General features: G+C 41.7%; 1 protein-coding gene across 1 annotated transcript in view; it reads right to left on the reverse strand.

Annotated features, from left to right (window-relative positions):
* Positions 1-483: 483 nt before the first annotated feature.
* Positions 484-14,314, reverse strand: part of LOC135200173 (zinc finger protein 514-like) — a 76,195-nt gene continuing 62,364 nt past the window's right edge. The window contains exon 2 of the mRNA XM_064228533.1: positions 484-4,497. Coding sequence (XP_064084603.1) covers positions 3,135-3,890 — 756 coding nt within the window. The 5' untranslated portion in view covers positions 3,891-4,497 and the 3' untranslated portion in view covers positions 484-3,134. The remainder of the gene's footprint in view (positions 4,498-14,314) is intronic.

The raw sequence follows: 14,314 nt of genomic DNA on the forward strand, positions 1-14,314 counted from the left end.
TTGCAAGCAATATTAATGTTAAGACAAATTTTTTCATTTTTTCATTTACCATTTGAACTGAGGTTTGATGATACCTTTTTGTTAAATGCATTGGTGATGAGTGAATGAAAATTTTCAAAATGTTTTGTAACTTTTTCCAAAATTTGGCTACATGTGATATTTTCTGCAGTGTTGAAACATGAGACAGATTTCACTCTTATACAGCATATCATGGCCTTATCGTATGCAATAGTTTTGTTTTTGCACTGAAACAATAGATAAACATGGAGCATGTTACCTTGCAAGTTAGTAAATTTTGAACAAAATCCTATGCAGTCATGTAGCATTAGTTGTGAGCATAGCTGTACAATACTCAATCCTAGTGAGAATCTGATGTAGCAATTTTCTTCAATTTTAAATACTCTTGAATACATAAAATATCACCAGTCAAAAAACATAAGGTTTTGGCATATAATTGCCCTGTAAATATTATGAATTTTCATGAGTAATCTCCAGTATTTGAAAATGGCTAACATTTTTTACATCAGGGCTGGAGAATGTCCTCTCTCTATAATGATTTCAAATGAGTTCTTTGAGAATTTCAGAATAAGATAAAGTAGTATAGTACAGTTTCTGTCTAGTATTGTGATTTTTTTTTTTGAGATGACTAGAACCAGAAAACTTCCTTGGCATACAGAACAAGTGAATGGTTTCTATCCTGTATGAATTCTCAAGTGTTTTAAGATGAATATGTTGTTAAAAACTTCTTTGATACATGTGCATAGAAAGTAGTATATGGTATCTATCTTGTATGAGATCTCATGTGTGTTTTGAGATTGCTTAATTCAAAAAAACTTCTTTGACATACCCTGCATGAGTAGTTCTCATGTGTGTTTTTTTTAGGAGCACTTTGATGAGAAAAACTTTTCTCACATACAGAGTAAGTACGTATATAATACATAGAGGACATCTCATGTGTGTTTTGAGATTACTCTGACAAGAAAAACTTCTCTGACATGCCAAGCAAGTGTATGGTTTCTTTTTGGCTTCTGTTATTCTTAATTTTCAATTTATATCAGGGGTGCAATGGGTCACAGCCAGGGGTCTATGGTTGCACCTCTATATTCCACTAGCCTTATATTCAAGGACTCTTCAAGAAGTTTACCATTCCTTTGAGGGTAGCAATCTGCACCTCATTTTTACTTGGGCAACTTTGTATTGCCTGAAGATATTTTCTCAGGTTTTTCTTTATAAGTCCCGTTGCCCCAACCACCACAGGTAATTTTTCTATTTCCTTCAGTTCCCATGTGCTTTTCAGGTTGCTCTTTAGGTCTTGGTATTTTGTTATTTTATGCCTTTCAGCTCTATCGAGGCCAAAGTCACTGGGTAGTGTCACATCTATAATCTTTGCTATCTCTCTGGCTTATGTTATTCTTAATTTTTAATTTATATCAGGGGTGCAATGGACCCAATCCTGGGGTCTATGGTTGCATCTCAATATTCCACTAGCCTTATATCCAAGGGCTCTTTTCTAGGTGTTTACAGTTAAATCTGCTTCCTTTATTTTTTCCTCAAATACTAGACTCTTACATCTGCCCCACTCCTCATACCCTGAGTAGGTGAAGTAGAAAAGTAGGATTTTCTTCTCAAAAGACCACCGACACATTTTGTCTTTAGTTTCTTTTGGTCACTCGTCTTGGTGTTTCTGGGGCCCAGGAGCAGGACTGTGGTGGTAGAAGTTGCACCATCACTATCAACAACCCGCCTGGCGCAGAAACAAGTTGAGGGGACCATTTTCTTCTGGTCGGTACCTTTCCAGCATCTTTGTTCATCATTATTTGTCATTTCCATTGTAGTTCCTCATTGTCCACAGCTTGGTTATTTGAAACTGCCCTGACCTTGACTACTCACTTGTATGAGTTCTCATGTGTGCTTTGAGATCACTCAGATCAGAAAAACTTCTTTGGCATACTGAGCAAGTGGATGGTTTCTCTGCTGTATGGGTTTTAAGGTGTCTTTTGGGAGCACATGAGAGAGAAAAACTTCTTTGGCATACTGAGCAAGTGGATGGTTTCTCTGCTGTATGGGTTTTAAGGTGTCTTTTGGGAGCACATGAGAGAGAAAAACTTCTTTGCCATACAGAACAAGTGAATGGTTTTTCTCTGGCTCATGTTATTCTTAATTTCCAATTCATATCAGGGGTGCAATGGGCCCTAGTCTGGGTCTATGGTTGCATCCCTATATTCCACTGGCCTTATATCCAAGGGCTCTTTTCAAGAGGTTTACGGTTCCTTTGAAAGCAGCAATTTGCACCTCATTTACACTTGGGCAACTTGGTATTGCCTGAAGATTATTTTCTCAGTTTTTCTTTATAAGTCCTGTTTTCTTCCCTACCACCACAGGTATTATTTTGATTTCCTTCAGTTCCCATCTGCTTTTCAGGTCGTTCTTTAGGTCTTGGTATTTTGTTATTTTATGCCTTTCGGCTCTATTGAGGCCAAAGTCACTGGGTACTATCACATCTATAATCTTTGCTGTTTTTTCTCCTTGTTCCAGATCACATCAGGTCTTATATATATATATATATATATCTTCCTGTTGGAATTTCCTTATAAAAGATAGTAATGGCCCTATTGGAGGTGATTGGACCTTGTACACGCTCCCACACTTTTTCCTTCATTTCAATTCTGTTTTCTTTGTATATATTTACAGATCTTGTTGTGGCGGGCTGTGTGGTGACCATCTGCAAGAAGGGTCTGGCAGGCTGCTATCAGATGATTAACACTCAACTGCTGCATGACAAAACCTAGACTGATCATTTGCTGATATGCCTGCCATTTTCTTGAAGCCGTTTGTTAGGCAGCCTTTACCTTGTGCTCCTATTATCAGTCTTTCTCCATCATAACCTAGATCTCCAGTTCTCATACATCTAAGTGACTCTTCTTTGTCTATGTAACTATTTTCCACTTCTTGAAATCTTCCTGCCTTTCCATGGTCTTTCCACCTTTCCATTCTAAGTCTCTCTTCTCTGTGACTGTATAGCTGCCTGGTCTTCCTGGCTACTGTTGTTGCTGAAGTCTGTCCTGGACCCTCTGTGTCTTCTAGCAGATCTTCTGTGAAGTTCTTAGCCTGTTTTGTTATTGATGTTAGTTGGCTCAGGACTTCATTATGGTGTTGGGCAACCTTTTTGATTCTCTTGAATGAGTTCCCATGTGTTTCTTGAGACTAAGTTGAGAAGATAAACTTCTTTGACATACAGAGCAAGTATATGGTTTCTCTCCTGTATGAGTTCTCATGTGTTTTGTGAGGACACTCAAATCAGAAAAACTTCTTTGACATACTGAACAAGTATATGGTTTTTCTCCTGTATGAGTTCTAATGTGTCTATTGAGATTATTTTGACGGGAAAAACTTCTTTGACATACAGAGCAAGTATATGGTTTCTCTCCTGTATGAGTTCTCATGTGTGTTTTGACATGACTTTGATCACAAAAACTTCTTTGACATATAGAGCAAGTATATGGTTTCTCACCTGTATGAGTTCTCATGTGGTATTTCAGACTGCACATATGTGAAAATGTCCTTTGGCATTCAGCACAAGTTAGTTGCTTGCCTGTTGTGCTGCTTCTCTTTGAAACTAGTACTTCTTTTCTACCCAGATGTCTATTTTCTTCTGCAATACAGATCTTCTTTCCGATTTCCTCGTCAAAACTTGGATGGTCTTCTTCGCTCTTTATATCCTGGCATGTATATTTTACATCGACTTCACAATCAATATATTCAGGTTCCGCCTTGACTTCTATGAAAGAATCTACAAATAAAGATCCATCAACTGTGATTTTGGTTTGTTCATCCTCAAAATTTTCACTTTCTTGTTTGATTAAAGGTAAACCTGAATTTTCACCTTCCATCTCAAAGGATGTTGAATATACAGCTTTGAAACAAAGTCAGTTTTATGTCAATGAATATTCAGTTTCATACAAGAAAAGATCTCAAAATTAACCAACTATTGCCAAACCTTCAGACAGCGAAATTACTGGAATGAGAGTAAGCACTGAAGCCAACAATTTTCATCCATGTAATCAGAAAATCTGTCTCACAGAATGGTAGGTTTTTTGCAAGTTCAAAATAATCCTAGCTCATTTACAGTGTTTTCAATGATACTGCAAGTCAAATATTCCTGTGAAAAACAGGACTCCTGACACCACAAAGGAATCAATCTGGCACAGACATAAAACACAATTGTATCAGTTAAAAACCAAAATGTTTCATATTATTTTTAAATTTACAATGTTACATAGAGGCAGATCAAATATTCAGTCATTAATGCAAACTGTCATATCTTACATTTATACTTAATCATCTATTGGCAAATATTTTCAATATCAGATCTTTTTCCCTCAGTGTAAAAAATCCTTGGTAATATGATGTAAATAACAAAAATGCAGTAAAATTCTTCTCAAACTCCCATTACATTACATCGATGATCTCATGAAATTTTCTTCTGTTTGCGATTCTCTGAAATAAAATAAAAAATCTAAGTAAAAATGTGCTCTGAACAACACTGTCCATAACAAACACAGAATCAGATATTCAACAAAATTTCCTTTATCATAATAAGAGAGCTTGTTTTAACTCTAAAACATGACCCTTGGGAAAACTATAAATCCTCAAAGTAATTCATATTTTTCCTAACACAAATAGGAGGGTCTTTATATATATATATTTATACATATATATGCTTAAAAATCACAGTAGTGCAGATTGCCGTGACTTCATAATAAGCGAATACCACGGGAAAATGATAGTCAGACATCCAAGCGCTTTCGTCTTTACTCAGACATCGTCAGATGTCAGGATGCCAGAAAACTTCCAATCATTCATTCATTCATTCAGACATCGTCAAGGAGCTACTAAAGTACAATTGGAGAGGAAGGTCTCAGGTACAAACAAGATCAGGAATACCAGATGGTTAATTATCAAAAGGGTAAAAATTAAAAGGGATAATCCAGGATTAATCGGATCTCACACGGTCACAAACTTGAACAGATTCTGACCCTAACCGAAATTACAAAGCATCTTTACAGTCCAAAACATGTAAAAAAACTGACTATATTAATTTTTGTTGCTTATATTTATCTACAACTTTTTCATTATGAAAGCATCAAGTTTAATAAACCAAGACTTAAATTTAGAACATTTCTATTATTTTGACTTGATAAAACAAGATTCAATGATATTCCTTTTAACTGTGTATTACATGGGACTAAGGCTCTTGCTTGACTCCAGTTAATAGGATGGTCTAAATCTCTCATATGTACGAATAATGCATACGATATTTGCCCAGTTCTCACAGAATATTGATGTTGCTTGAGACGCTGTGAAAGAGATTTGCCGGTCTGCCCGTAATAGACTTTATCACACTTTTTGCAAGGAATTTCATATATGCAGCACGGAAGATCTTTAGGAGAATTTTTATTACTAAACTCTTGACATTAATATTACTCAAAACAACATTTATGTTAAAAAGCTTTAAAATTCTAGGAATATCTAAAAACCTTTCATCATAAGGTAATTTTTTTTTAGGAATGTTATGCTTACTAAATTGCAAGTTTGTCATTAGTTGAATAAAATGTTTTTCTAGCTCTTTTCCATGACACATCTACAAAAGTCCTTGGGTATTTAAGTTTCAATGCAATATCATAAATAGTTTTATATTCAGCGTCAATAAACTGCGGGTAACAGACATGTAAAGCCCTTAGGAACATCCAGAAAAAACAGAGAATTTAACATTTTGATGGTGATTGGAGTAGTAATGAACAAAAGAGGCAATATTAGTTGATTTTCGTAAGACTGAAAAGGTGAAATTTCTATCATTTCTATGGACAGTTACATCAAGAAAATTCAAATTACAATTTCTTTCTTCCTCTACAGTAAATTTTATAGAAGGGACTAAATTATTGCGATTATTAAGGAATTCCTGGAGGTTTTCGTGTAAACTGGCCAAATACAAAAGATATCATCCACATATCTAAAACCAAATAACTTTTGGGGGCAAATTCTTGGTAAGAGTTTTGTCTCAAAAACTTCCATGTAAATATTCCTAAGGACAGGAGATAAGGGATTACCCATAGCCATGCCAAACTTTTGTACAAAAAATTCCCCATTGAACAAAATTTACTATCTTTGATACATAACCTTATGAGACTAATGAGATTTGCTACACTTAAGGGAATGTCATGACGACTCTAATTCCTTCCTTCCAAATATTCAAGTCAGTCATCTACAGGCACTTTTGTAAATAAAGAGACAACATCAAAACTACCATATTAAAATCATAATTCAAATTTAAACTTATTCAATTTTGTTTATAATATCAACATTGTTTTTAACATTCGTGTTAGAAATGTTTCCTACCAAAGGAGTAAGAATTTTTACAAGCCATTTAGATAAATTATACGTAACTGAGCCCACTGAACTAATGATTGGTCTGATAGGGTTATTGATTTTATGTGTCTTGACTAAACCAACTAATATTGCCTCTTTTGTTCATTACTACTCCAATCACCATCAAAATGTTAAATTCTCTGTTTTTTCTTTTTTTTCTGGGATGTTCCTAAGGGCTTTACGTGTCTGTAGCCCGCAGTTTATTGACGCTGAAATTAAAACTATTTATGATATTGCATTAAAACTTAAACACCCAGGACTTTTGTAGATGTGGCATGGAAAAGAGCTAGAAAAACATTTATTCAACTAATGACAAACTTGAATTTAGTAAGCATAACATTCTAAAATTACCTTATGATGAAAGGTAGGATATTCCTAGAATTTTAAAGCTTTTTATCATAAATGGTGTTTTCAGTAATATTAATGTCAAGAGTTTAGTAATCAAAAATTCTCCTAAAGATCTTCCAGGCTGCATATATGAAATTCCTTGCAAAAAGTGTGATAAAGTCTATTACGGACAGACCGGCAAATCTCTTTCACAGCGTCTCAAGCAACATCAATATTCTGTGAGAACTGAGCAAATATCGAATGCATTATTCGTACATATGAGAGATTTAGACCATCCTATTAACTGGAGTCAAGCAAGAGCCTTAGTCCCATGTAATGACACAGTTAAAAGGAATATCATTGAATCTTGTTTTATCAAGTCAAATAATAGAAATGTTCTAAATTTAAGTCTTGGTTTATTTAAACTTGATGCTTTCATAATGAAAAAAGTTGTAGATAAATGTAAGCAACAAAATTAATATATTCAGTTTTTACATGTTTTGGACTGTAAAGATACTTTGTAATTTCGGTTAGGGTCAGAATCTGTTTAAGTTTGTGACCGTGTGATATCCAATAATCCTGGATTATCCCTTTTAATTTTTACCCTTTTGATAATTAACCATCTGGTATTCCTGATCTTGTTTGTACCTGAGACCTTCCTCTCCAATTGTACTTTAGTAGCTCCTTGACGATGTCTGAGTAAAAACGAAAGAGCTTGGATTTCTGACTATCATTTTCCCGTGGTATTCGCTTATATATATATATATATAGATATATATATATATATATATATATATATATATATATATATATCTATATATCTATATATATATATATATATATACATATACGTATATATTATATATATATATACAGTGTCCCCCCGTATTCGCGGGGGATTGTGTTTTACCAGACACCCCCGTGAATAGTCAAAACCCGCGAATAGTTAAAAACCACCACTAAAAAATGATATTGTTAGTATACAATAAAGTTTTGTACATACTTACCTGGCAGATATATACTTAGCTTACGTCTCTGACGTCACGAACAGAAAATTCAAACTCGCAGCACACGCTACAGGTAGGTCAGGTGATCTACCTTACCTGCCGCTGGTGGCGGGTGTAAGAACCAGTCCCCCTTTCTTTTGGTCAGATTTTTCTTCACCTGTCTCCTGAGGGGAGGCTGGGTGGGCCATCAATCGATATATCTGCCAGGTAAGTATGTACAAAACTTTATTGTATACTAACAATATCATTTTTTGTACATTGAACTTCCCTGCCAGATATATACTTAGCTGATTGACAACCCTTGGTGGAGGGAAAGAGACACATACTCACCTAGAAAAGTGGGGACAACACATGTTAAAGGAATAAAATATATACCTTGGTTCTTACCTGATTTAGGCAGAAGACTTCATAGTTACTGTCTATTAGTCTGCGTTGCCTAAAGAGTTTCAGCGAGGGGTGACCTATAGCTGAAGAACTCTTTGTGTCTACTCTTTTGTGGGAACGGAGTCCACTTACTTGGCAGAATCCAAACAGGGTCTGGTCAATGGGGATCAAGCCACTTACATAACAGAGCCTATCACTACCAAATGCAAGGAGCCTCAAGCACAAATGATCACCTAACCAAATACAAATATTAGTATACGAAAGAAGGAGCTGCCTCTGCAACCTCCTTCGTACAACCAAAAAACTCAATACTAAAAACTAACAGGGCGAAAAAGATGAAAAAGGATGTGTTTCAGCTCCCTGCCCCAGCACTGAATCCGCCGATACGTAAGGGCCTAGCCCAAAGCACTTTTCATACGTAATCGCTACGTCCTTTAGGTAGTGATTGGAGAAGACTGATTCACACCTCCAAAAAAGTGGCCTTCATGAGGTTTTGCAATGACATATTCTTCTTGAAAGCCAAAGACGTCGCGACGGCTCTTACTTCGTGTGCCTTGACTTTCAGAAGACTAAACTGTTCCAGATTGCACGATGTGTGGGCTTCTCTAATAACATTCCTGATAAAGAACGAGAGAGCATTTTAGATAAGGGCTACTGGGGTCCCTTACGGAGCACCAGAGACTTCTTGCATTAGCTCCCAGTCTTCTCTTCCTCGGTAGATAAAATTTAAGGCTTCTCACTGGGCAAAGTAATCTCTCCTATTTCTGTCCCAACTAAGGAGGATAAGCAATTTTTAATTTCGAAGCTCCTGGGCCACGGTGAAGAAGGGTTCATTCTTGGCTAGGAAAGCCGGAAGAAAAGAGCAAACCACGGAGCCTCCTTGGAAACCTACTTCACCCATCTAGAGCCTGCAGCTCGCTGACTCTCTTGCGCTGAGGCCAACGCACAGAGAAAAAAGTGTCTTCATCGATGAGGTCTCTGAACGAAGCTGTATGGGGAGGTTCGAATCTTGAGGACCTCAGGAAGAGCAGTACGACATCTAGATTCCAGCTAGGGACTAAGCAAGAGGTTCTTTTGACCGTTTCAAACGATTTGATTAAGTCATGGAGGTCCTTATCTTCGGATATGTTCAATCCTCTGTGACGAAAAACTGAAGAAAGCATGCTCCTGTAGCCCTTGATGGTAGATACTACTAACCCGCATTTCTCTCTCAGGAAGAGAAGGAAAATCTGCTATCTGAGTCACAGAGTACTGGAGGAGGAAAGGAAACTTTTATGAGTCCTGCACCAACATCGAAAAACATCCCACTTCGACTGGTAGACTCTGGTGGTGGAAGGTCTACGTGCATTGGCAATATCCCTTGCAGACTTTGCCCGAAAATCCCTTAGCTCTGACGAGACTCTTGATAGTCTGAATCCAGTCAGACTGAGAGCGGGGAGGTTCTTGTGAAACCTGTCGAAGTGGGGCTGTTTGAGCAGATCGACTCTTAGTGGTAGGGATCTTGGAACATCCACTAGCCACTCCAGTACCTCTGTGAACCAGTCGTGGGTGGGCCAGAACGGAGCTATCAAGGTCATCCTGGCTCCTTCTGAAGCTGCAAACTTCCTTAGCGTTTCCCCTAGAATCTTGAAAGGCGGGAACGGAACGCGGGTAAACGATCCAGGTTTTTCCAATCCATCAGGAATGCATCTATCGACACTGCTCTTGGGTTCGCAATAGGGGAGCAGTATAGATCTATCCTTGCATTCCTGGAGTCGCAAAGAGGTCGAGATGGGGCCTGCCCCACGTCTTCCACAGCTCCTGGCATACGTCCGAGTGCAGAGTCCACTCTGAGGGAAGGACTTGATTCCTTCTGCTTAGCAGATCCGCTCTGACGTTTCTTTCTCCCTGTACGAACCTGGCGAGGAGACTTATCTTCCTTTCCTCCGCCACTAAGAAGAGCAATCTCGCTGTCTCGTACAGGGAGAAAGAGCGAGTCCCCCCCGTTTTTCCGAAACATAACGCCAGGGCTGTGGTGTTTGTCCGAGTTTTGATCTGAACTGACTTTCCCTTCACGAGGGGTTCGAAGGCTTTGAGAGCGAACAAAATCGCCGTCAGCTCCTTCCTGTTGATGTGCCAGGACACCTGATCCCCCAACCAGGTGCCTGACACTTCTCTCGACCCGAGAGTAGCTCCCCAACCTATGTCCGACGCGTCTGCATATAACACTAGGCTGGGGTTCTGAACGTGCAAGGAAAGGCCTTCCTTGAACAGGAGAGGTTTTAGCCACCAACGGAGATCCTCCTTTATCACTTGCGAAATCTTGAACGCAAAGTCTAGACCCTGAGATCTTCGGTTCCAGTTCCTCGTCAGGAAGAACTGAAGGGGTCTGAGGTGCAACCTCCCTAGAGAAACAAATTGCTCCAGCGAGGAGAGTGTCCCCAACAGACTCATCCACTCCCTCGCTGTGCATACATCTTTCCCTAGAAAGGTTGCGACCTTCTCCAAACATCGGGTTATCCTCTCTGGGGAAGGATACGCCCGAAAAGCCTGAGAAGCCATCCGAATCCCCGGATAGATACGATCTTGACTGGGGATTAGTTGTGACTTCTCGAAATTCACTAGCAAACCCAGAGAAGCTGCTAGATTCAACGTTAAGCGTAGGTCCTCCAGACATTTCTCCTTCGACTTGGCCCTGATTAACCAATCGTCCAAGTAGAGGGAAATCCTCACTCCCTCGAGATGAAGCCACTGAGCAACGTTCTTCATTAGCCCACTGTGAAGACTTGGGGGGGGGCTGTGGAAAGGCCGAACGAAAGCATAGGGCCCTGGAACTGAAAGACGTTCCCTCCCCACATGAATCTTAGAAATTTGCGTGACGAAGGATGGATCGGCACGTGGAAGTAAGCATCCTGAAGGTCCAGTGACACCATCCAGTCTTCGGGACGAAGAGCTGCTAAGACTGATGAAGTCGTCTCCATAGCGAACTTCCTCTTCTTCACAAAGACGTTCAGGGCGCTTACGTCCAGAACCGGCCTCCATCCTCCTGAGTTCTTGGGAACAAGGAACAGACGGTTGTAGAAACCCGCTGACAGAGGGTCCTCTACCATCTCTATTGCCTCTTTCTCCAACATCAGCTCTAACCGCTAGAGCGAGGGCTTGATTCATGAGTGGGTTTTTGTATTTGGCCACCAGCTCCCTTGGTGTGGTTGGTCAAAGGTGGCCTTGAGATAAAAGGAATGAGGTACCCCTCTTGATGATAGCGAGGGACAGTTGTCCGCCCCCTTTTGTGCCCAGACGTCCCGCAAAAATTCAGAAGTCTGGCACCTACAGTCGTCTGGAGGACACGAGAACTATTCTTGGCCCTAATAGACCAAGAGAAGGTCCTTCCTCTTCTAGGTGGTCTCGAACTCTGGAGGAAGAAGTGCGGGGTTGACGAAGGGCCTCCTCAAAAGGGTTCCTGCCTGCTCTGATTGTCCTTCTTCGTTTTCTGCTGGAACGAAGGTTTCGGAATCCTAGCTGAACGAGCCAGCATATCTTGCGTCGCTTTTGCTGATAACGAGCTTGAAATGTCGTTAATTATCTTCTTCGGGAGAGCTGGGCAAAAGTTGAGAGTAAAGCAAGGAAGCTCTCTGTGCATGAGAAACTGCCTTGGGTAAGAAAGGAGCAGAAAACTGCCTTTTCTTTACTACTCCTGCCCCAAAAAGTGAAGGCTATCTCCCCGATTCATCTCTCATGCTTGTCCATACAAGACAGCACTGCGTGAAGGTCTTCAGGTGAAAGAGTCTTGGTCTTGGGTCCTCAGCCATGACTCCAAGGGTCCAGTCAAGAAAGTTAAAAACTTCTAAGACCCGGAACATTCCCTTCAGAAGGTGATCTAACTCGCTCATACCCCACGTCGTCTTCGCAGAGTTAAGCGCTGAGCGACGTGCGGAATCAACCAACGAAGAGAAGTCTGAGTCTGCCGAAAAGGGAAGAGTCAGACCCAAGGGCTCTCCTGATTCGTATCAGAAACCCATCTTTCCCGTAAGTTTGGACGGGGGAAAAGAAAAAAACTGTCTTTCCCTTTCTCCTCCTTCGAGACCAACCAATCGTCGAAGTTCTTGAGCGCCTTCTTCATCGACCACTGTCGGTTTCATCTTAACGACTGAAGACTTCTTTGTTGTATTAATGGTCGAAAATAAGGACGGCGGTGAAGGAGGAGCAACGGCCGAAAGCGACTCCCCAAAATCTTGCAAGAGGAGGTCGGTCAGTCTCTTGTACGACGACACTGAAGCATCCTTAGGCAAATCTTCCTCCGAATCTCTAAGATACTCTTCAGACAAATGACGTTTAGAAGATCTACTGCAAGGAGGAGAGCTTTTCCTCGGCGAGCGCCTGCTCGGAGAGTGCCTACTGGGAGAATGTCCACTGAGAGAGCGCCTACATGGAGAGCGCCCACTTGGAGAGCACTTACAGGGAGAACGCCTACTGAGAGAGCGCCTACTTGGAGAGCGCCTACTAGGAGAGCACCTACTAGGAGAGCGCTACTATGAGAGCGCCTACTAGTAGAAGCTCAGCTGTCAGAAGCAAAGTACATGTCCACAGAAGAGCGCCTGGACAAGGGAGAGCGCCTATCAAGCTCTCTGCGCCTGCTAGGCTCTTGGCGCCTACCAGCCTCCATACGCCTGCCAGGCTCTTGGCACCTGTCAGACTCCAAACCCCTACCAGGCTCTTGGCGCCTGCCACGGGGCATAAAAAAACTTCCAACAGAAAGAGTCCCTGTCAGAAGCATGGTGCTTACCCCAAGGCTCTGTGTGCCTATCCAAATCAGGAGTGATCAAAAGGTGAGAGGAATGTCTCCCATGGCGCTTACTAACGCTCTTGGCGCCTACAGACTTCTGTGCGTTCGACCACGGGCGAACGGAAACCTGGCGAAGGAAGAGCCACTGGAGAACAGCGCCTACTAGGCTCCGAGCGCCCTTCAAAAGGAGAGCGGCTACCAGGCGAAGAACTCCTCCTTCGCTCCTGACGAGTACGAGGCTCTTGGCGCCTGTCAAGCTCTTGACGCTTGACCGAAGAAGAGCGAAAATCCTGAGGAGAGCGCCTGTCAGGATCCTTGCGCCTGACATTCTCAATACGCTTGTTGGGGAGAGAGGAGAGCCTACTCGGAGAGCGATCCCGAACTTCTTCTGACGTCCTACTACGAGGCTCGAAAACTTCTCTAGCGGGAGGGAAGCGAGCAGAAGAGAGGTTCCTAGACTTCTTCACCGGAAGCGAGGCGTCCTTCCGACGATGAGAAGACCCGGCAATAGAATCAGCTAAAGCCGCAATCTGCGCCTGCAGACCCGCCAAAATGCGCGCAGGAGATCTCTCGAATTCCTCTACAGGAGACGAAGTCCGAGACCGAAGAGGAGAAGCGTAAACCGCAGAATTCTTGGCTCTCTTGCATTCCACTTCAGGCTCTTCCGCGAAGGATTCGGGGCTGGAAGGAAGGGCGCAAGGAACTTTCCAGGGCCTCTTGAGAGGGCGAGACGACTCCGAGGTGCTCCATGTACGCTTAGGAGAAGGCGACGAAGATGAAGAGAAACACTGGCGCAATACTTCTTTCTTGGCACGATCCAAGGCAGCCTGGGAACGAGCAACAGGAATCTGCCGAATGGGGGATGTCTGACCGGGTGGGGGTTCTCCCTAACCATTCCTGCGGCTTTTCGACTTTCCTCCTCCCACTGGGGTCTGGGAGTCTGGAAGAGGTCTAGGCCTGGAAGCGTTAGTGAGCCGGTCAGACGCACCCTCCACTGCACTAGGGGCACTGCACTGATCACTTGCACTGTCACTCTTACCTTGTAGAGAGCGAGCGAAACTCTCCTTACTCCTGATCGAGGCTCTCCCGGAAGCAACTCCCGAAAACGAATCTTCGGGTTCAAAGCTGGGCGCAGGGGCTGAAACAAGAGAAGGTACTACTTCTGCTACAGGGTTCTCAACGTCCATTTCACTCGCTCTCGATCTACTAGAGCTCCTTGAAGAAGCCTTACGTGCCTATCCTTCTCCAACTTCCTTAAATAAGAAGATAGAGCCTTCCATCCATCTTCATCCAAAACTCTTGCACTCTTTTCAAGGGTTAACAATGAGCATCATTACCTCTACACACCATACATACGGAGTGAGGATCCAAAGCAGCCTTTGGAAGCCTCACTTTACAATCACTCACT

This window comes from Macrobrachium nipponense, chromosome 26 (assembly GCF_015104395.2).
Source record: "Macrobrachium nipponense isolate FS-2020 chromosome 26, ASM1510439v2, whole genome shotgun sequence".
In the NCBI taxonomy this organism is placed as follows: Eukaryota; Metazoa; Arthropoda; class Malacostraca; order Decapoda; family Palaemonidae; genus Macrobrachium; species Macrobrachium nipponense.